Below are 22,086 nucleotides of genomic sequence, written 5' to 3'. Positions count from 1 at the left end.
TTTGAGTGTTAAGATTCATAGATACATGATAATTGTATGGTATGTATGTATATTCCCTATTTGTTTATAGTTTTTTTTTTTTTTTTTTAAATTTTATTAATATTTTGATTTGAAATAAAACATGTCCGATGATATTTGTTATTTTTAAAACACTTAAAACACCTAAAAGTTATTTTTAATATTTTTAAAAGTAAAATATAAAAACTCTCACAAATGCATAAAATAAATGTTTTTTAAAAAACAAAAGTAAAATTAAAATAAAAAAAAACAAAAATAATCCCAAACATATAAGGATTTTTTTTCAAATTTACCAGGACTTTTAAAGCACCATTACAGGCTATTAAGTCAATATATATATATATATATATATATATTGCAGTAATTTATGTGTAATACAGTCGTGAATGTGTAATTAGCCAGTGCAGTCTCCTTATAACTGCCAGACGCTCTGCTGCAAATCTATCTCTATCTCTATCTCCTTATCACCCCTCCACTATTTTAAGTGCTACTTCTCAGGGGGGGGAAGGAGAAGAAGAGAGAGAATCTAACGCTACACATTCGTCTCCATTCTCTAAGAAAATGAGGTAAATTCGATTCAAATCCCCTTCGCAATTCCCTTCATCACACTGTCTGTTTCCTCTGCCAACCATTTCTCTCATCGTCTCTTCTTCTCAAGGGCGCCCTCATTCTTTTCTTATGATTTCTCCAACACTATAGTTTCCATTTTTTGAGTGGATCTTCATAAATGTTGTGAATTTACACTTTTATTTCATTAAAGAAATCTTCAGTCAAAGCACAGGGTGAGTTAGGGGCGGCAGTGCAGTGCTGCATCATAACTTATTATGTTTGACAATATTACGTTTTGCTTGTTTTTTTAGAAAGTTGTAGCTGAAAGTTGTGTTTTGTTATTTGACTTGGTTGCCAAAGGTCGGACTTTTTCAAAAAAAAATAATTTTTTTAATAGTCACTACGGCTTCTTTTACAGGATCGATGCACAGCTGCTTCTTCAAACAGCTGCAGCTCTCACAAATACACTCTCAGTTTATACACTTTTACACTGATATTTTAATTTTTTTCTAGCAAATCTTGCTGTTACAACTCTCCAAGATCAGAGTGTTATTTTTTCAAATAAGAGAGATTTTTATGATCATGTGGCGCGTATTTATTATGTTCTGTCACTATTTTTGCTATATATTGCCATTATATGTTCGTGAAATTCATGTGCCTATCTCAAGTAATATTGAGTGGCATGTTGTTTGCTCAAGAAAATTTTACTGTAAAAGCTCACCTAAAATCTCTCCTCACAACATTTTGCCAATGCTTCACAAGTAATTGTAAGAATAAGCAGTTCAACTGACTCATAAATTGAAGCTTCTAAGCTCTTTTGAGAGAGAAAAAAGAGGACAATTTGCATACATAACACCCAATTTCTATATATATTTACAAATCTAACACCTAGACTACACTTTTGTTACATTTATACCACTAAAATCTTTCATCTCATATAAGAAATACTGCTATTTTAATTTTAAAAAGTGAAATATACTCTTTTTCATGCATAAGATGTCATATATGCAAATATTAAAGTTTAGGAGTTGGATATGTAAATACATAAGAACTAAGTGGCATGTATGTAAATCATCCAAAAAAAAGATAGAACTGAATGATTGTTTGCTTCGTTTGTCAGTCAATTTAGGTCAATGGATCGGATTTAGGTCCTACCTGAAAATGAGTCGACCCAAAGAATAAATGGGTCAAAAAACTCAACTAGAACCTGACTCGACCTAGACACGATTAACCTGAACCTGACTCATTTAACTTGCCAGCTCAATTTTTTTATTAAAAATTATGCTTTTAACATTTAACAAGAAATAATAGGCAAATTAAAAAAATTCTCTGATTATATATGACAAGCAATCGTATAAGAGTTAGAGTACATCGAATTTTTTCGTGTTTATTCGGGTAATAATCGGGTTTTCAGGTTCAGCCCAAACTCGACCCGAAATTTTTTACATGTCAAATTGTCAGACCTGAACCTGACTCGAAAAATATTTGGGTCAACTATAACCGGGATTTTTCGAGTTGAGTTCGAGTTGTGTCGGCGTGTCGGATCAATTTTTGACACCCCCATATGCCAGCAAAGTTGTCCCCAATAATTATTATATATTTCGCTTTGTAACATGTGAATATTTCTATTTCTTAAATTTTATCCTTTGTGAGAATACTTCATCAAAAGCAGCTCAAGTTGGATCCTACATGTTTTGTACTAGCAAAGTGGGAATCTAAATTGAGAGAATTCATGGGAGTCATTAAAATAAGTGTCAAGTGGGCTCATAATATGGAGATAATATTAGGTGCGGATAACCGCATATCCAGACTATCAATCACAGATATCCGGATACCCAATCACAGGAGACCATGCCATCTAAACTTGCTCTCTCATGATCTCCCGTGATTGGGTGTCCAGACACAATAATTTTTCCTTCTTGCAACCCCATATTTATAGATTTACGTTGGAATTCGAGTGTTATATATCAAGCTATATGGACATAAAAGTACATAGCAAGATCCCTTAGTTTTTTACTGTAAAATACATAATGAGTGTGACCAAATTTTGCTAGAACTAAATACTCAGACCTATTGATTTGCAGAAGGAGCTATCGATTGTTAACTTGATGCTAATGCGATCTTCTCAGTCACAACTTCACAGGAAATAATTATATTTGCTGAAACAAAGAAATCATGAATAAAAATAACACTTACAGAGCCAGTTTAAGGAAATCAACCGAGCAACTTGCAAGTTCCAGCAATGCTCCTCCTATTATAATTTCTGAAACTGCAGTTCCCATCAAACCAAAGGCTGTTAGATTGAAACCTTCAGCTAATCATACTTCAGACATAGCTTTCAGAGTAAGTTAATGGTTCTTCTTTTGCAGAAAATGTATAATAATTTTTTGGAAATTTGCTGTTTTGAAATGTATTGATAAACCTCAAAAACTTTCAGTGTGATGTATCAGTACAAGCAGCTTCATTAACATTGGATGAAGAATCAGTTGGAATTGGGAATGAAAAATCTGAAAGTATCGTCTTGTATAGACCTATTGCTCAGCCTTTTCCAAGCTCGGCGCTGCTGAAAAAATTTGTTAGTTCATGCTTTGTTTATAATCATGTAAGCTTATATTCTGAACATTTTATACAAATGAACTTTGAATTTTATGAATGATAGAGTAAAAATGAGAATTTTAAGAGGCTGTGCGGCATTTGGCCAAGTTAGGAAGATAAGGAAAAGGTTCAAAGAGAGTGGTAGCAGAGTAGCGTCAATAGAAAATCAGATATTTAGAAAAAGCTAGAAATTCATTACTTCTAAAAAAGATTTGTAGGCATACCACTCAATTCTCACGTATTTACATATCTAATGCCTAAACTTCAATTTGGACGCACATACCACCTTGCCTATGCATGAGAAGGTGTATTTCACTTTTTAAAAGTTAAAATGGTGGTATTTTTTTATGTGATGTGCGTCAATATTTTGAGCAAATAGGTTGAATTCTGAATAAGCTCGATTTCCTTTTCCCTTTGCTTTCATTCCATTAAATAACAATCTTATAATCTATTTTTGGTAGAAAATAAAGTGCATAATCTATTTTAGGTAACTTAATAATACATATTCTTAATCAAATATTCAGCTAAAAGAGAAATAAATCAGAATAAATATATTGGAAATAAGGAAGCTTCTAATTATAGAAAGCTGTTTGATTTCCGTCCTTCCTGATTGATGTCCCCCCTCAAATTGATGTTGACTGATCAAGAAACATCAATTTGCCAACAAGAAGCTGATAACATTGTCGGAACCATGTCAATATTTTGGTTCCATGTCAAAGCTCAATACTTTTATCAACAAGAAGCTGATAAAAGTATTGAGCTTTGATACCATGTCAATATTTTGAGCAAATAGGTTGAATTCTGAATAGGCTCGATTTCCTTTTCCCTTTGCTTTCATTCCATTTAAAAAAAATCTTATAATCTATTTTTGGTACAAAATAAAGTGCATAATCTATTTTAGGTAACTTAATAATACATATTCCTAATCAAATATTCAGCTAAAAGAGAAATAAATCAGAATAAATATATTGGAAATAAGGAAGCTTCTAATTATAGAAAGCTGCTTGATTTCCGTCCTTCCTGATTGACAATATGAAAGACTTGGAAGATATAAATATAAAAAGCAAAATTCAGGTGTTTGATATATAAATTCATAACAATTGAGCGATGTGTATGTAAATTCACCACCCAATTTCAATATAATTACATGTCTACTCACATAACTTTACTTTTTACACTTATACCACCCAAATATTCCATATCACATAAAAAATACCACTATTTTAACTTATAAAAGGGAGATACACATTTTCATGCATAAATAAGATGACATGTATGTAAAAACTGAAGTTTAGGTGTTAGACATGTCAATGCATAGGAATTACAGGGTATGAATGTAAATCATACTTAGATAAAACTGACGTAGAAGCAAGAAAATGAATAGCAAGAAATCAAAGTAATGATTAATAAAGCAAGCCACAAATTAGTTGAAAACCTCCAAAAAAAAAAATAATTTTCAAAAAAAAAAGGAATTTACAAAAATGATGATTAAGCAAACCTAAAATTGTGCAAAGAACTCTAATGATGATATTTTATTTTCTTATCAGGAGGACTATGAAGAGCATAAATATACATTACAGGATGCACACTTCCAAAGTCCGCAAGCACATCAAGTAAGCTGCGGCCAGCCAATCATGAACCTTCATCAGAGTCTGACACCATTTTGTGCTTATGATAGCAAGAAAACTAAAGTGAAATCTCAACAAACAACAAACAATGGAGATCAAAATTCTTCAGACGGATATAATTGGAGGAAATATGGTCAGAAGCATGTAAAAGGAATCGGATATCCACGAGCTTACTATAGATGCACACATCCATGTTGTTCTGTGAAGAAGATGGTTGAGAAATCAAAAGATGGAGAAATATCTGAAATTGTCTATAGGGGAGAACATAATCATCCCAAGCCTCAAAAAATCAAGCAGTCTTCAGCTTTAGGATTAAGAGAACAAGAAGCTGTAATTGATGGAAATGGAAGAAATTTCAAGAGTGATCTATTGGTTAATGATTCTCATCTTGAAGATAACTTTTTTGAAAATAAGACAGAAAGTTGTGGTCTTGAAGGCATCTTAGATGATAGCATTACATGGAAGACAATGTACTCTGATGATTCATATCTGGTTTATCCTACTGTTTCTCCTGGTTTTGGTGCAGATTGTAGAGGGGAAGAAGATTCTGAATTTGCTGCCATGGATGGTTTTGAAAAGAAGAGTCCTGAAAGGTAATTATTTTACTAATTGTTTTATTATGTTGTTGAAAGAATGCATGTTCATAAATAGGGATTCTTGAAATAAATTAATTTAATGATAAAATAAAACTATTTTTATGTTTGATTATTTGCATATACATATATTTCAAATTATATATTGAAAAGGTAATAGATGCACACATGATGATGCTAACTAATCTGATAAAATTATTTAAGTTGTTTGATTGAGGATAAGTTAAGTTCTTATTTCTTATGATGTGAGCTCATTGACAATAATGGGCCCATAATTTTGTAGAAAAATAGCAATTGCTAAATTTTCCAGGGTAAATTCAAATTCCTTTTGACTGCATTTGAACCAAATGCTTCATATGAAATTATGAAATAATTTCATTTGCATTCCCGTCAATTCCTTAATCCAAACAGGGCCTAAAAGTTTTTGTTTACAGTCATAATCCGATAATGTTACTTGGATAAACTAAACATATAGTGATTATTGTATTTGTATTTTTTTTTTTTTTGATAAAATATTACATTGTTTTTTAAAAAGAGATTTAACATTTTGGGGTAATTTTCATGTTTCTCGTATGAATGATCATAAAAGATTGCAATGACAATTGTAGAGCTGTAGCATAAGTAAATATCAATAGCATCTTGGACTACTTAGACAATTTAATTATTTTAGAATTTATTTTGATTTTTTTACTATTTCTGTTTTAATTTTCATTGTATAATTTAAGGATCATATTTTATTTAATTTAAATTAGATGGTGGGATTTTAAGGTTTATTTAGATAAAATGTTTCATTTGTTTGATTTTATCATGTAAACCTATTTCTATAAATAGTGATTTGAATGTTTATAATTTGTTTATTGACTTTAAACTAAAATTCAAAATTAAATCAACTTTCCTTCCTTAATTCCCCAAACCTCTCCCTCCGTCTTTTCTCTATCTTCATCATTCTTCCTTTGTTTTTCTTTCCCTCTCTCTCTTAATTCTTTCTCTTCTTTTGCTCTCTTTTCCTCATAAGAATCATAAATCATGAGTCTACTCGAGATGTAACATTATTTTATTTTATTTGGAGAAACCAGCACATAAAAAACTTATCTCTACCAATATGCCAAATACAACCCCCACAAAATAACAAATCACAGTAATTTTTGTTGCGACACATACATTGAACTTTGATCCATTCATTCAATACCAATAGATTCATATTTTTCTTAGCTCCCATCAAGAACATGAATCAGTTAGACTATGACCCTTTTACTATTTCACACATGTACAAAACAACATAGAGTCGCTAAACTAAATCATTAAAATGCTACAGTGGATAGTATAATCATGCTAGCATTTATAAGATTATAAAGTATATAAATCAATAGACTTTATGTAAAACATTTGAGCTAGTAATTTATTATCCACCAAAGCTATTTACATCAAATTTATATTGGTTTAAGAAAAGGTATTATACATCTTCAAACTTATCTAAGAGATTAACTTTTAAACTTAAATCATATTACACATAAAAAACCATTAGTAGCACCTCCATGCATGCTCCACTATGTAATATAACTCTGAAGTATGACTACCAATTTTTTATTTTTTTTACCTAAGTTCATTCGCTTAAACCTTAGAGCATGATCTCCGGTCAACAGCTTCTTGCCTTTGGACCAATAATGGATGTAATATAAAAGGGTAAGCATAAAGCCCAATAAGTTGCACAAAATGAGCTAAAGAATTCAATACCATTAAGCAGAAAATATGCACATAAATCATGTAAGTATTCATGTCATGCTTTTGTATCATGCATGTAATAATCACTAAACTATAGAGTCATGCCCAATAATCACATGCTTAAGTTTGGTCAATACTTTCAAATCATAATGTTGAATCATACTCTGCTTTTGAACATGCAAATAAATCCAATTATAAACCTGTTCTAGAGTAATCATTTCCGCAACATTAGATGCTTTAAACAAGTTCAACATCAATTGCTAAGTACTATGACAAGATCTTATTTGAGATCATACTCACTAACTCAAGAGCTTAGTGAAGAGATCCATCTTTTGTCATGAACATATCTATCATTGAAAAATCTGTGTGGAATCATACTCATGTTAAGTTGAGGCAAATATTATATCAAATGAATCATGATGCTTATTGTTGTTCATGGAAATCAACATTTCCTGCCATTTTACACAAACACTGGTAAATATATACATGTTCAGACACAAAAATACACATTCACAAGGCAATTGATGGCTTACCACCTTTGTTACTCTATCTTCTCTGGTACCAGGTGAAATGTTCCTACCAGTATTCTCTATTTATTGTCTAATTTTCTTTTTTTTTTCTTTATGTTGCTAAACGAAAGGTCTTAAATTTAAGGCCTAGCATATGCAATGCATGTGAGTGTGAACTTAGCTCAAAAGATTCTCGCATTCACATGGAAAAAAAATATAGATTCATGGATATAAATTATACTTTTTAGACTAGAATGCATCATACCGCTCAAAATAGTTATATACATTTTATTATGTATTAACATCATCAAAATACAAGGAAAAAAATAAAAATAGCCGAATGTACCACTTAAAATTTCATTTTTTTTATCATCAACATAGCAATTCCATCCCAAGTCAAGTTACACTTGTCATCCTTGTGCTTGTTAACTAGCTATCAAGCCATTATGGTACTTAATTAATAAAGCCTCATTCGTTGTACACAATCGGTACAATTGGTGCATAATACTCAATTTTCCCATATATACCATCAAAGCACCACCTGTTTTATCTTACATAGATAATTCCATCAACTATTCCTTCAATTGTTGATCTTCCATTAACATGCATATCATTCTTTTTTCAAAGCTAAAAGCATTCATTTCATACGACAAATGACATTTACTATATACAATGTTGTAACAATTACATGAGCAATATACATATGATAAATATTATTCATAATTGTAACTCTCTTCATTTATATCATCCAATAAAGAAAAATATTCATGCTAAATTATATGTCATAACTCATAATGAAAGTCTATAAATAAAGTCACAAATGTATTCAAATGTAACATCCATATGTATATTTCATTAAACTATGTCATTCCACTCACAGATCATCATGCTAGTCACCATGTTGTAACACACCACTATAATAAGTATCAAATGTAACATCCACACCTAATTACACTGTGATGATTGCGACCTTGATTATGTAGAATAACATGTAAAAACATGGCAAGCTTAGAAGTACCATGTAACATATGCTTATAGCTTATATATGGATGATCATGCTACATATTATGTAGAAAAAAAAAATCTATACAAGTATGATGATATCGAGGAAGCCAGATATATTATTATAAGTTATGTAGAAATGAATAGTTGGATGGTAGTGTCATATTGGTCTAACAATCACAATAATAAAAACAATCAACCAAACACTAAAGAGCCATTAAACCACAAAATATATAATATATCATTCAAATCAAACTCTGACAACAATAATTTCAATAAAAAAAACTTAACACAAGATAAAATGATTTCATGATATTTATTAACATCTATCACATTCTTCTATAAACATACTCTCTCAATCAGTCATTTTAATGTAATTGAACTTTTCTTAAAATAAATAGTTAAATTTTAAGTTAAGTTTTACAACAATTTTTGTAATTCTATTGTACACTAAATTTAAATGCAAATTTTCTAACATGGCTCAAAGAATATGATGACTAACATTATTATTTTAGTTTGTTAAAGCTTTTAAACATTTGTATTTCTTAATTAAAGTTTTTTAAATATTTTCATTTGCATTTCATTCGGATAGTCATATCAAAAGCATCATTTAAAAACTCGTGTCAAGTAAGGCACAACATTTTTCATTTTGTTTTTCAGTCATTTTCCATTTGTTTTTTTTTTTCATGGGTACAATCATTCATTATTAAGTTAAATAATTATTTCATTTAATTTTCATGTAACTTCTTTTAATCATTAAATATTTTATAAATTAAAAGTGTGATTGTAGTATATATAACATTTGTTAGTATCAAACATTCATTTTAAAAATAAAAGTACATTTTAAATAAAAGAATTTAGTATATATAGAAAAATAATTACTCGCCTTAAGTTCAAAATAGTAATGCCAATTAAGCTTTAATTGTCATCCTCTATAGCTTAGCACGTATATATGTAAAACATATATTTATATTTCCTACTTAATATTATTATAAATTTCAAAAAAAACTTTCATGATATATTCACCTAATGTTTTCTTACAGTCTTCATTTTAACATAATGAAGGTTTGAGTTTTAAAAAAATAATAAAATTAATTTAATTCTTTACTCTACTTGATCAAATTTCTAACTTAAATTTTTCTTTAATAAAATATTCTACTTTTCTTATCTTTTTATTTTGTTCATCCAATTATAATCTAGTGCCATATAGTATAGAATTAAGAAAAAATTAAATAGACCCTTTTCTTGCGTAATCTTGTCAACTTTCCAATCCTTCCAATCAAACCCCTATATCTTAAAATTAGAACAAGTCTAAATTTTAAGTATTTTGATCAAAATAAATAAAACACAAAATCAGAATTTATCGTAATTCTTCTCTTTATTCTTCTAGCAAAATTGACCATCCCTTAAATATTTTGGTTTGTTCAGACAACGCTTCCTTCCCTCACACGTGCAACAATGATGTGTGTTAGCTTCGATGCACGTGTCATCTGCCACTCAGCTTACACACATCATTGTTGTCGTTGATTCCTAGCCCGCACTTCCGCGTGCGAGTTCTCTCCTACAGATGATGTCACACAATTCGTGTTCTTTGTTTAATGCTCCCACGTTGTTCATTCTTGTCTTCTCTTTTGCATGAGCTGCATGCGTTGCACTTCTCTCTCATCCTGGTCTGCTACTCAATATTACATGCAATATTTGCTTTCCTCTCCCCTTCCGTCTCGTCATTAGTGTAACCGCTCGTCAAATACGTCAATTAGATGAAATAATTTTGATTTATTATTATTATTATTAGTATTATTACTTATATTCATTTATTACATAGTAAGTAAAAATATCTAGTACGTTATCTATACTAGTAAAGTATGTGAAAAAAAGGAAACAATAATTATATAATAAGAACATAGGACTCATAGACTCAACATATGGGGAAGCACAAATGGTCACACATAGTCATGTAATATGCATCGGAATGTAAGAAGATCATCATAAAACATGTTGAAGCATGTGTAGAAGAAATGTTCTATTTTTCTCCATTGAAACATGTGATTCTAGTTATCTTATATATCACCCGGGTAAATCATAGAGACTGAGCAATAGTATCCACATCAATATCCTACTCAACTTATCACATGACAAAGATAGCAGCGCAACGAAACGATATAAGACCAATTTGATAGGAATTTTCACAAAAAATTGGACAAAATAATATATATATATATATATATATTTCATCAAAATCTAGTGAAAATGCATATGAATTTTGAAGAACTAAAATATTTTACATTCACTATCAAATCAACAAACTACAGATCAACTCATTTAAACCATGTCAAATTTTTTTAGGAATAAAGAACATTAAATTTTAAGATAGGGAAACAATGTCTTATCTCATGACAGTTCTTTTTTAAGAAAATCTTTTTCTTAGATAGTCTGTTATAGCCACTTATCTCGCCCTTTGTTCAGCTACTCTCTAACTCTCCTAACACCATGAATAGTGATCCATAATATCCATAGAATGAAAGTAAATTCATAAGGTTAATGGAGAAAAGATGAGAGAATATTCACAAGTAACTTCAAATAAGCAATCAATTTTGTTTGAATATATAGCTTAGAATAAAAATTAAAATATTTATTTAGTGTGAAATATAACGACAAATTTTTTTGCACAATATAAGTCGATTACTCAGCAAATTCAAATCATTTATATCATATTTAATCATATTATATTGTAGTTCATTAGATTGTTCGCACATCCAAAATCATATATACGATCATTTTGATTTTAAAAAATTGTGGAATCCCATTATGGCTTGCATACAGAAGCATCAAAATAAACAAACATGCATACATGTAAAATTGAATTCACTAAAAACTTAATGTACATATCAATAACACTAGCAAATTAAATTATTTGGTCACTACACACGTATATTAAGTTACTATTCTGGTTCGTCTTACATCATAATTATCTACCTATGATTTCCTCAACAAATCTTCAAATATTCTATATGATCCCCATCCATAATATTCATCTCAAAAGTTGTAGAATTCATAGAAAGGTTTAGGTTTGAGTCATTTAACTCTGCATATAACATTTAGATTACATAAAGTGATAATATAAGATATATTCAAGAAATAGTTCCACAACATTCTTTATTATGAAAATGAGAGTTTCATTAAAATGCTAAAGCATGATGCTTTAGGGCAGAGTTATGTTAGCCAAGAGAATTATGAACTAGAATGCATGCATCAAGAATAAGTTAGTTAAATACTTCTTGTTTATTTATTTTTTAACTTAAATCTATTATTTTAAAAATTAATTATTTCCTTTTAATATTAAATAATAAAATCTCAGGGCTTGTCAAGATTAAATTTTAATTAAATTTAATTTATTTTTTTAGCACCAAAAATAGGAAGTTTAGTGCTAGTATTATTTTTATTTATAAAATTACTTGATTCCCTTTATTTCTAAGACTCCCTCCTCTATTTTTTCTTATGACTTTCTATTTTCTTTCACAAAAATTGAAATCTTGAGGCTCATCCAAATTTAATTCTCTATTTTCAAGAACTCATATCATGGAAATCCTCTATATAATTTCTAAGATGGCGTAAGCCTTTCTCATAATTCTCCCTTAAATGGTTCTTTAGTATAACGATAAAAGTATCAAATTTGTTAAAGTTTTGATACTCACAGGGTAAGTGAGTTTAAATTGGTAAAAGGCTTATAAGAAATATTAATTTGTCAATTTTAGCATGCTTAGAATTTTTTTTTCTAAACCTGTCTTTCTTTATAGATTAAATGCAATTTTGTTTTCAATCAACCTATTGTAACAAACGATGCCAAAAGTGATTCTAAAGGTAAATTCATGAGAGGACTGAAAAGAAATATAAATGAGATTATCATTAAGGTGAACAATCTAGTAGGCTTCAACATTATTTGTACTATATAAATAAAATATTATAACATCTAACCTTACTTATTAAATAACACTTAGAATTAAACATTGATAAGTAATTAAATGTTTGAGGTTCGACGCTCATATTATTTTTTTAGATTTGTATTGATGAATTTATCATTCTTGTAGGAAACATGATGATAATACAAAAGAATATTCTATGAAGCCACAAAAAACATCAATACCTAAAGTTGTGGCTTCAATAAATTGCAATCATCCAAGCGACGATGGATATCATTGGAGGAAATATGGACAAAAGGTTGTTAAGGGTAATTCTTTTCCAAGGTAAGCACGTCTCAACTTTATTTAGCCATTTACTTCTTAAAAAACCTGAGGTTGTGCTTATTAATTTCATTGGAAGCTTGTGTAATTCTCAATTTAATTTGAACCATTTATAATAATTTCACTTTTATTCAAGAAGTCTTCATAATTTTAAAAATTATAAGAAATACAGAGCACCATGCAAACACCCAATTATTACTAGATTTTATAAGGTTCTCCAATCCTATAATATTATCAAGGTCTTGCTAAGCTTTAATAATTTTACTTAGAATTTAGCATATTATTGCAGTTGGTGTAACCAGCTTGAATTACCCTAAGAAACAAATAGCAGATGAATTGTATATGTCTCACCATTCAAAGATCTATTGCTAGGAAAATAATGATTTAATTATGATTTGTAAGTATTGTTGATATGCATATCTATCTCACAAAATGACTAGATCAATCTTGAAGAAAGCATTGAATAATGAGCGTGCCGATCGACAGATCAATGCTAATTCACTTCAAAAACCATTGAGCTTGTCCAAATGACAACCATTCATAAAATGAATAGCGAGCACATTCAAAGAGTCCAAATTGTTTGAGGGTTCTTTCAAGATCGAAAAGAGAACATAAGACAAAAATAACGAATTTCCGCATGATAATTACTATTTGAATCTTAGTTATCTTGACGTATGCCAAAATTACTCAATCAACATCTGATCAAAAATTTGATTTCAAGAGTGCATTCAGAACATCTTTATCTTGAAATAAGACCCATCATATATGAGTCCCGTTCAAGTGTAAGAAAAATTGACTAATGATAACATATATTATAAATTACATCCTATCCTACCTTCCCTGCCAAGCAGTCGAGCCGACCAACTGTTTTTTTTTTCATGCCGTGTGAGCAGAAAAAAATATTACATGCGGACGAGATCAGTGTGGATTTGGTGATATTGTGGTCTTATTGTGATCAAATACCACCACAATACTACCAAATATCATCAAATACTACCAATCTGCATGTACGGATTCCACAAGTAATATTCACCCGTGTTAGCGCCACATCGGGGCCCCGCCCATTACAACCCGCATGAATTTGAATAAACAAAGAAAAAAAATCATATTGTAAACACAAAGAATACCCCTTCCTTCTTCGCATCCCCATTCCTAAGAGAAAATATTGGGTGTCTGCCACACATCCGGACGACCAATCGCAGTGTCACATCATCATACGTTATATTTGTAGTGACGCGACACTCCGTGGTTGGTCGTCCTAATGTGTGAAAGTCTAGACGCAATATTTTCTCCATTCCCAAAGCACATCTTCGCTTCGCCTACAGTTGACATGCAAGTTGTCGCCGATCACATCACTTCCCTGTTCTGCCTACTCCCTGACATGCTCCCCTCTACCACCAACCACTCTCTCTTAGGGTCTATTTGGGGCAGCTGCAACTTATTAAAAAATTGTTGCACAGCAGCTGTGACATGAAGTTGCAGTTTTGATATATAGTGTTGCAGCTATTTCTGAACAAATGAAATTTTTGTCCATGTATTATAGTGTTATTTATAACAGAACTAATCTTGCTAGCACATTCCAAAATTGAAAGAAAATGTCCAGTTTGAATGTTGCAAAATGAAAACAGACACCTCACAAAACAGAGAGTAACACGACAATCAGAATTAAAAAAAAAACTATTAAAATAACAATTAATAATATGATAATAGTGTTTTAAAATGCTGTTGGTTCATGTTACGAGATAATTCGTCCTACAATAAAACTTTCCACGCTTGATCACTATCGACGATGGAATCCTCAAACTGATCCGCCAACCTAAAGACGTCACAATTCTCTGTTCTTTTCCTTATACACTTGTAAAGCTATCGTTCATAGCTATGTGGTTGTCGCGAAGCAAGCAAGAAATATTGTAGTCCACAGTAGTAGTACAATGCTCTAGAAGTTTCGGAAGTCTTCGAGCTCATATTTTCTTAAGGTTTAAAACCACAAAGCACAAACACTTACATGCAACATTAGTAATAAAGAATATTAGAAGTACTGTGAGGTCTCATAGAACAGAGTATAAACCAACAAATCTGTCATTACAAGAAGACAGTAGACATTATTAAAAAAAAAGATTTGATTGTCTTTAAACCAAGTAATACCTAACTCGCACATTTTTCACATATACATACCACAAAAAAAAACATCTAGAAGAACCTCAAAAGCCATAAACTGAAAAAGGAAAGAAACTCCATTGTCTTCATCCTAATATTACAAGTGTCAAGAACCAATATCAATATATATGTCATCTAGAAGAACCCAAAATATCAAATATCTCATCATAGACATCCAAAACAAAAAATAAAACATGCAATAAAAATTTACAATACATATTACACCCACGGTTGCCTCACAGATCATCCAATAGAAAGAAATACATGCAAAAGAACTGTAAATAATATTGAGATTAAAAATGTTCATCATTGCATAAATCAACAATATAATAAAAAATAAACATTTGCACAACACATTACAAATAAAGTAACACACAAAAACAATCACTTCATTCAACTGTCAATGATAGCATATGTAATTCGCTCTCTCAACCCTGTCATCTCCCCCACACCTTCCACATCTTGGGTGCAAGTCTCTGATAAATCACTTTCAACCTATGATAAAGATTGCTCTAGGCGATATTTATACGCTTCAACAGAATCATGTGAATGATCTCCATTGGCCCTATTGAAGTCAATGTCACCGCGTGAAAGATGCCTTCAAATATAGTTCTGTAGAGTCATTGTGACAACCACAATTTGCATTTACTTGGAAAATAGATATGTCGACATATCTCACAATTTACTTCCAAACTCCAAATAATTTTTTAATGACACCACGTAAAAATGAGTGTCTCGTTAAACACCTCTTTCGTACCCCGAGCAATATTGATAGCTCTTTCAAAATCAGGAATGTAGTATTTAACAACTGGAAATGGCTTTAGAAACCATCTTTGTATGGGGTATCCAACATTGATCAAGTAATATTTATCTGACATAAATATAATAATTAATATTACAGTGAAAACACTTTCTGACTAGTTTAAACTCAAGCAAACCTGGGGGTGAGTGAGGAAAGTTGTACTTTTGAGTTCTTGTGGCCGATTTAAATATGTGACTATCATGTACACTATCTTCCCAAACAGCCATAACAAAAGTGAAATATATGTTAAAGTCACATACAACCATGATATTTTGTGTTGTCTTGAGCAAACAACAATCATAAATAAACCCCAAAAAGAAAATAACAAATTGTATGATCTAACTTTTCTCAAAAGTAAAGAGAATAATATTGTTCAAGATAGAAAACCAAAGCATATTTAAAGTAGCATAGATATTGTCTCAATGAAAAATAAATATAAGTTGCTTAATTAGAAAATATGAAATTCAAGTGTCCTTGTTGTTATGAAAATAACGCAAATAATTGACCTTATGGTCAGGGTTCATAGTCATGAAAAACTCTGTGTCGGGTCTTTAAGCAACTTCATAAAGAATAAATACAACGACGTGTCCTCGTATATTTATAAAGTTGCTTCTAGAATTTGAATTACTTGTTGAATAGAAGTTGTTTGTGATGTGTTAGAGTCTTTGGTGCATGAAGCAACTAACTGTGAAATTTGGCTTCTAATAAAAACACCCATTTTTTTCTTTTTATCAACCCTAGGGTGCTTAGATCGACTAGTAGATTCAGCTTCATTGATGTTAGGTTTGGGGGCTTCCTTGGAACCAGAAGTTGGCTCAGCATCCACATGCTTAGTTATGCCAACAAACCCTCTTTCTAGTGGTCCATGCATGATCACCCGCGGCAACGACTCCAGCAAACATACGATTCAATTTTTCTTCAAGCTTGGGGTCAATACTACTGAACTTAAACTTTTTAACATTTGAAACGACCTACAAATTAATAGATCATTCATATGTTAATGTAATTGAAGAAATAAATAATTGGTAAGGGACTTCAAGTTTCATAAATTCTCACCTCTAACCTCTTGACCCACCATTCTTCCAAAGCATTAATGGTTCACTTTATTGGGTCTCAACACAAGTCTGTGGATCCACGTTTCGGCTCTTTACATATTTTTTAGTCATTCTTTAACTGATCTCACTTATTTTTCAATTACATTTTATCATATTATCTTTCTGTACGCTCCCTAAACTTCTTTATTATATTATATCAATCCTCCTTATTAAGCTAGGTTGTTGGTTTATTTCCTAACTCCACCTCTTTAAGACAGAGATCACAAAATATTATTTTGACACTTTTATCCCGCATTGCAGATGAATCAATTTATTTTATCGTTACCATGACAATACTAGCATGAAAAATAACATAGCAACATAAATGTATAGTAGAGAAAAAACAAAATGCCATTAAAATATCATGATTCAAAGAACCAATTATAAGGAAACATCAAAACAAACCACGAATACCAACACCATCCCCAGCATCGCTACATACCACCAACACCACCACCAAATTAACATTGAAGAACCACGCTCAACATTTACACACACCACCAAGAGCAACACCACCATAACACTAAAGAAGAACCACCCCCAATATCTACACACACCACCAAAAGCACCACCGCCATGGCACTAAAAAAACCACCCACACCACCAACAACACCACCATGACACTGAAGAATCACCCCCAACATCTACACACATCACAAAGAGTACAACTAGTAGTACCACGAAAACCACCACCCCCACCAACAGCACCACCCCCACCAAAAGCACCACCCCAATATCAACACACACCACCATGGCACATCACCACCAACAACACACAACATTGTTGTACAAAAAACTATCACCCACACCACCACTACAAACATCACCACCAAGATAACATATCCTTTCTCCAACAAAGAGAGCAAACTACCAATAAGTCCAACCAATGAGTAGAGCAGCAAGACTATTCCAATTGAGCCAACAAAATGAAGGGACGATTACATACCGAAAATCCAAAACATTGCTATTACAAATTAAGCACCATCTTTCAAATTCTCACACAATATCAAAGGTGATGATAAAATCCCAACCCATATTTTTCATTTTTATCAAATTGACACCTGATGATTGTGGCACGTGTAAATGCATTGAATTCATAGTTCAAAAAAATCACCTATGGGAATTGATTTGTAAATAACAATGTTTCTTGTGCTCGGTATGTAATTAACACAAAAATGAAATAGAGGCGAGAGCCCAACTGAACAGGTCATGCTAATTATCCAAAAAAAAAAAAAGAAATCAATGTATGGAATTGATTTGCAAACAACACACAAACTATATGTAATTATCAAAAAAAAATTCTTTCAGGCAGAGGCCAAGAAATCGTAAGAAGGCCGCACAGCCACAGCAAAAAAACCAAAAACCGCAAAAAAAACCAAATGATGGATCGCAATGAGCAAGGCACAAATGACAAATTTTTAAACTATAAGCTAATTTCAACGTCAATAGTGTAGGGTAGAAATTAGCAATGGGAGAATGCCACCGGAATCGAGTATTTAAAGAAAAGGTAGGAAGGTAGGAGAAGAGAAATGCCACTGAAACCCGTTGAACACAATTGGGGTGAGAGGAGGAGAAACTAGGGCAGAACCAAGCACGGGATCGAAGTACAATTGAGAGGAGAAGAGAAGAAGCTAGGGCAGAGGATCGAACAACGAAGATATCACAAAAACAAAACGGCAACTGAGGTATTATCACATGAAAGAAACGTGGGACGCAAAGTCAAACCGCAGCCCGCGACTTACTAAAATAATTCTAAAAGCCACCACAACTTTTTTTCCAAACGCCTTATTTTGCGTTTTCTTAGCCCCACTGAAGATAAAAAGATGCCCCAAATACAACCTCATATTCCTCCTACCCCACAGGTATACTAGCACACCCCCATTCGCTATAACTTCCCTTCATATTTGACTAGCTATAAGTCTTTTCGATCATCTCTACAGCGACCAAACTCCCTCTTCGCCCACCTTACTTTCTCTACAACAAGATATCATGGAAGATTCACCCCTCTCAACAAAAGCTAAGAACAAATGAAAGAGTGATTGTTGTTTTGAATATATGGAGCCTGTGATTACTTCATCGCGGTCCCGTCAAACTCTTCTTCTCTTCATGTCCCGCCAGTTGTTCCTCACGCGGAACCGCTTCTGTCTCCGCGTTGTTCTTGTGATTGCCTTATATTGTTGTTATGAATATTATAAATATTGAAGCCAAAAACCTGTCAGAAGCCATCCTAATCTCACCATCTCATCGGTTGAAGCATAGAGGGGAAAAGGAAAGAAAAAGGTTGTTCTTTTTCTTCTTCTTCTGTTTTTTAGCTTCTGAAGCAGGGAAAGGAAACTATGGCTTTTTTTGTTGATTCTTTTTCTCACATGACTCAAGAAAGGAGAGAGAGAGAGCTCTTTGTTGTAAATGTCAAGATGATCAACAACGGTGTAATTCTTCAAAAAATAAAATCCTCTGCAACTTCATGGATGTAGGCAATTTGTCGAACCACGTAAATCTGTGTTTCCACTGTGCGTTTCTATTTGTAAATTTTTTCGATCCGATTTTTTGCTTTATTGCAGTCGTTTTTCACAACAACTGGTAGCAAACTCAAGATTCAGATTTAAACAAAGCGATGTTCGGAGATAAATTAATGACATCAGGGATCGAGAAGTTTAATGACACTGATTTTAGTTACTGAGGGATGCAGATAGAGGACTACCTCTATGGGAAGAAACTTCATCTTCCATTACTAGGAAAGCGACTGAAGAAGATGGATGAGGCTGAACAGAATCTATTGGATTGACAGGTTCTGAGAGTTATTTGATTAACTCTGTCAAGATCAGTTGTCCACAACGTCATCAAGGAAATGACTACTGCAGATTTCATTGCAGTTTTATTAAATATATATGAAAAGCCATCGGTGAATAGCAATGTGCATTTGATGAAAAAGTTATTCAACTTGAAGATGACGGAAGGTGTGTCTGTTGCTCAACATCTGAATGATTTCAACAACACAAATCAATTATCGTCTTTGACATTGACTTTGATGATGAGATACATGTGCTGATATTGTTGGTTTCATTGTCAAATAGTTGAGAAGTCATGAGAATAGCGACTAATAATTATGCAGGTAAATCTAAGCTGAAATATGATGATTTCCGTGATTTAATTTTGGCTGAGGTGCGCAAGAAGATTCTGGTAAGACATTAGGTTCGAGTTCGGCACTGAATATTGATTCTAGATGGAAATCACAGGACAATGACTCAAATTGAGGAAGATCGAAATCAAAGCACGGAGGCAAGAGCAAGTCAAAGTCTTGTCAACAAGCAACCTGCTGGAATTGTGGCAAAACTGGTCACATAAAAAAGAACTGTAGGAATCCCAAAAACAAAGAATGATAGTGTTAATGTCGTCACTGAAGAAGTACGTGATGCACAATTGCTGGCAGTTCACAATTATATTGATGACTGAATACTGGATTTGGGGTTTCTTTCCATACATCTTCCTGTCGGAAGCTGATGTCAAAACTATGTTGCATGTGACTTTGGGAAGGTATATATGGCTGATGAAAAAGCTCTGAACGTGATGAGGATGAAAGACGTTAATATTGCACTCCCTAACAAGAGCAAATGAACTTTATAAAAGGTCAGACAAATTCCTGAGTTGAAGAAAACTCTCATTTTTTGTTGGGCAGCTCAATGAGAGTGGTCATTCAGTAGTGTCTCATATAGCACCTGGAAGGTTACCAAAAGAGCATTAGTACTGGCTCGGGATAAGAAAACTGACACACTATATATGACTACATATTTACTCAACACTGTTACTACTACAGTTGCAGAGAGCACGACAGATCTGTGACATTGCAGACTTGATCACATGAGTCAGAGTTATGAAGAAATCTTGCAATATAAAAATTTGAGCAAGCGGAAGCTGGCCATGAAGGAGGAGACCGATTCTTACCAGAGAATTAAACTTAAAAGCTGACAGAGCTTCTACCAGGGAAAAAGACATTACACAGTAAGTGTGTGTACTGGGTGAAAAATGCATTTGATGACAGTGAGAGGTACAAGGTTGAACTTTTTTTTAAAAAGACTTTCAGGAGAGGCAGGATATTGCCTATGGAGTGGGAGTTGTAAGAAGATACAGGAGTAACCCAAGAAAGAGCTTAGAGGTACAAGGCTATATTGACGTTGATATGCGGACTAAGAGTGTTGCTCTTGAGAAACTGAAGTTGTGCTCGACTTCAGTTGGTCTTCTAGTGTGAAGACAAAGAGCTTTGAGTTGTAGATGTGAAGAATAACACATTTGAAGAAAAGGACGATGCAGCTAGTGGATGATACAGCCAGAGTATCTGTCTCTAAGTGGGAGATTTGTTGTGAATATGGAAATCAATCCAGTGTTCAAATTGACAGTTTCTCATATTTGGCAGCAAATTGGATTTAATACTCGAAATTAATTGTTAAATTAATCGCTCTTTGCATGAATCCCGCTATCTATGATTTATTGCATAAGAGAAAAGAAAATAATTAATGAGCTTCATTAATTATTTGATTAATTCTTTAATGGGTTTAATTGCATGATGAAATTAATAAATAAGCATGTTACAACTCCCCTTGTAATCTCTCTCAGACTTTGTTTTTACAAGAAAAGGAATCGCATGCTACGGCTTCCTCCTTTGGTGTTGGTTCGGTGCTCTGTCTAAGGGTAGAAAGAAATTGCAAGTTGCTACCTTTTTTGTTTCTTCCACTGTGCGACTTGCAGGTAAAGAGACAATGAAGGGGAGAGAGAGATTTTTTTCTTGTAATTGTCGAGACGATCGACAATAGTGTAATTCCTCAAGAAATAAAATTCTCTGCAACTCCGTAGACGTAGACAATTCGTCGAACCACATAAATATGTGTTTCCGCTACGTTTCGGTTTGTGAATTTTTCTCGATCCGATTTTTTGTTTTATTGCCGTGTTTTTCACAACATGCTAGTCTTTAAAATCCGTGCCAAAATCTTCATAATATTTCATTGTTGAGCAAATTTATAAAAGTTGCAACAAAAAATTCTCGAAATCCTGATTGCAATGCATTTGGCATGATGAGTGAAATTCTGTGCATGTTTTTGTAACATGGCAGAACAAAACTTCTAGGCGACAATTATGGCTTAATGGGTAAACCATACATGCTCTGTCCCTAGTGCAGCAAGGA

The 22,086-nt window shown here is 32.3% G+C and overlaps 1 protein-coding gene across 3 annotated transcripts in view; it reads left to right on the top strand.

Annotated features, from left to right (window-relative positions):
• The first annotated feature begins 412 nt into the window (after positions 1 to 412).
• The window catches only part of LOC110024133 (probable WRKY transcription factor 3), a 22,901-nt gene continuing 1,227 nt past the window's right edge, over positions 413 to 22,086 (top strand). For 2 of the 3 annotated variants that reach the window (XM_020723921.1, XM_020723919.1), the window contains exons 1-5: positions 413 to 584; positions 2,652 to 2,910; positions 3,005 to 3,169; positions 4,710 to 5,383; positions 12,705 to 12,860. In XM_020723921.1, coding sequence (XP_020579580.1) covers positions 2,743 to 2,910; positions 3,005 to 3,169; positions 4,710 to 5,383; positions 12,705 to 12,860 — 1,163 coding nt within the window. In that variant the 5' untranslated portion in view covers positions 413 to 584; positions 2,652 to 2,742. The remainder of the gene's footprint in view (positions 585 to 2,651; positions 2,911 to 3,004; positions 3,170 to 4,709; positions 5,384 to 12,704; positions 12,861 to 22,086) is intronic. The other variant, XM_020723920.1, reaches the window with a different exon arrangement.

The sequence above is a fragment of the Phalaenopsis equestris genome, unplaced genomic scaffold (genome assembly GCF_001263595.1).
Source record: "Phalaenopsis equestris unplaced genomic scaffold, ASM126359v1 Scaffold000250, whole genome shotgun sequence".
NCBI classification, from domain to species: domain Eukaryota; kingdom Viridiplantae; phylum Streptophyta; class Magnoliopsida; order Asparagales; family Orchidaceae; genus Phalaenopsis; species Phalaenopsis equestris.
Note: the sequence above shows the minus strand (reverse complement) of the source record. Positions and strands in the feature narration are given on the sequence as shown.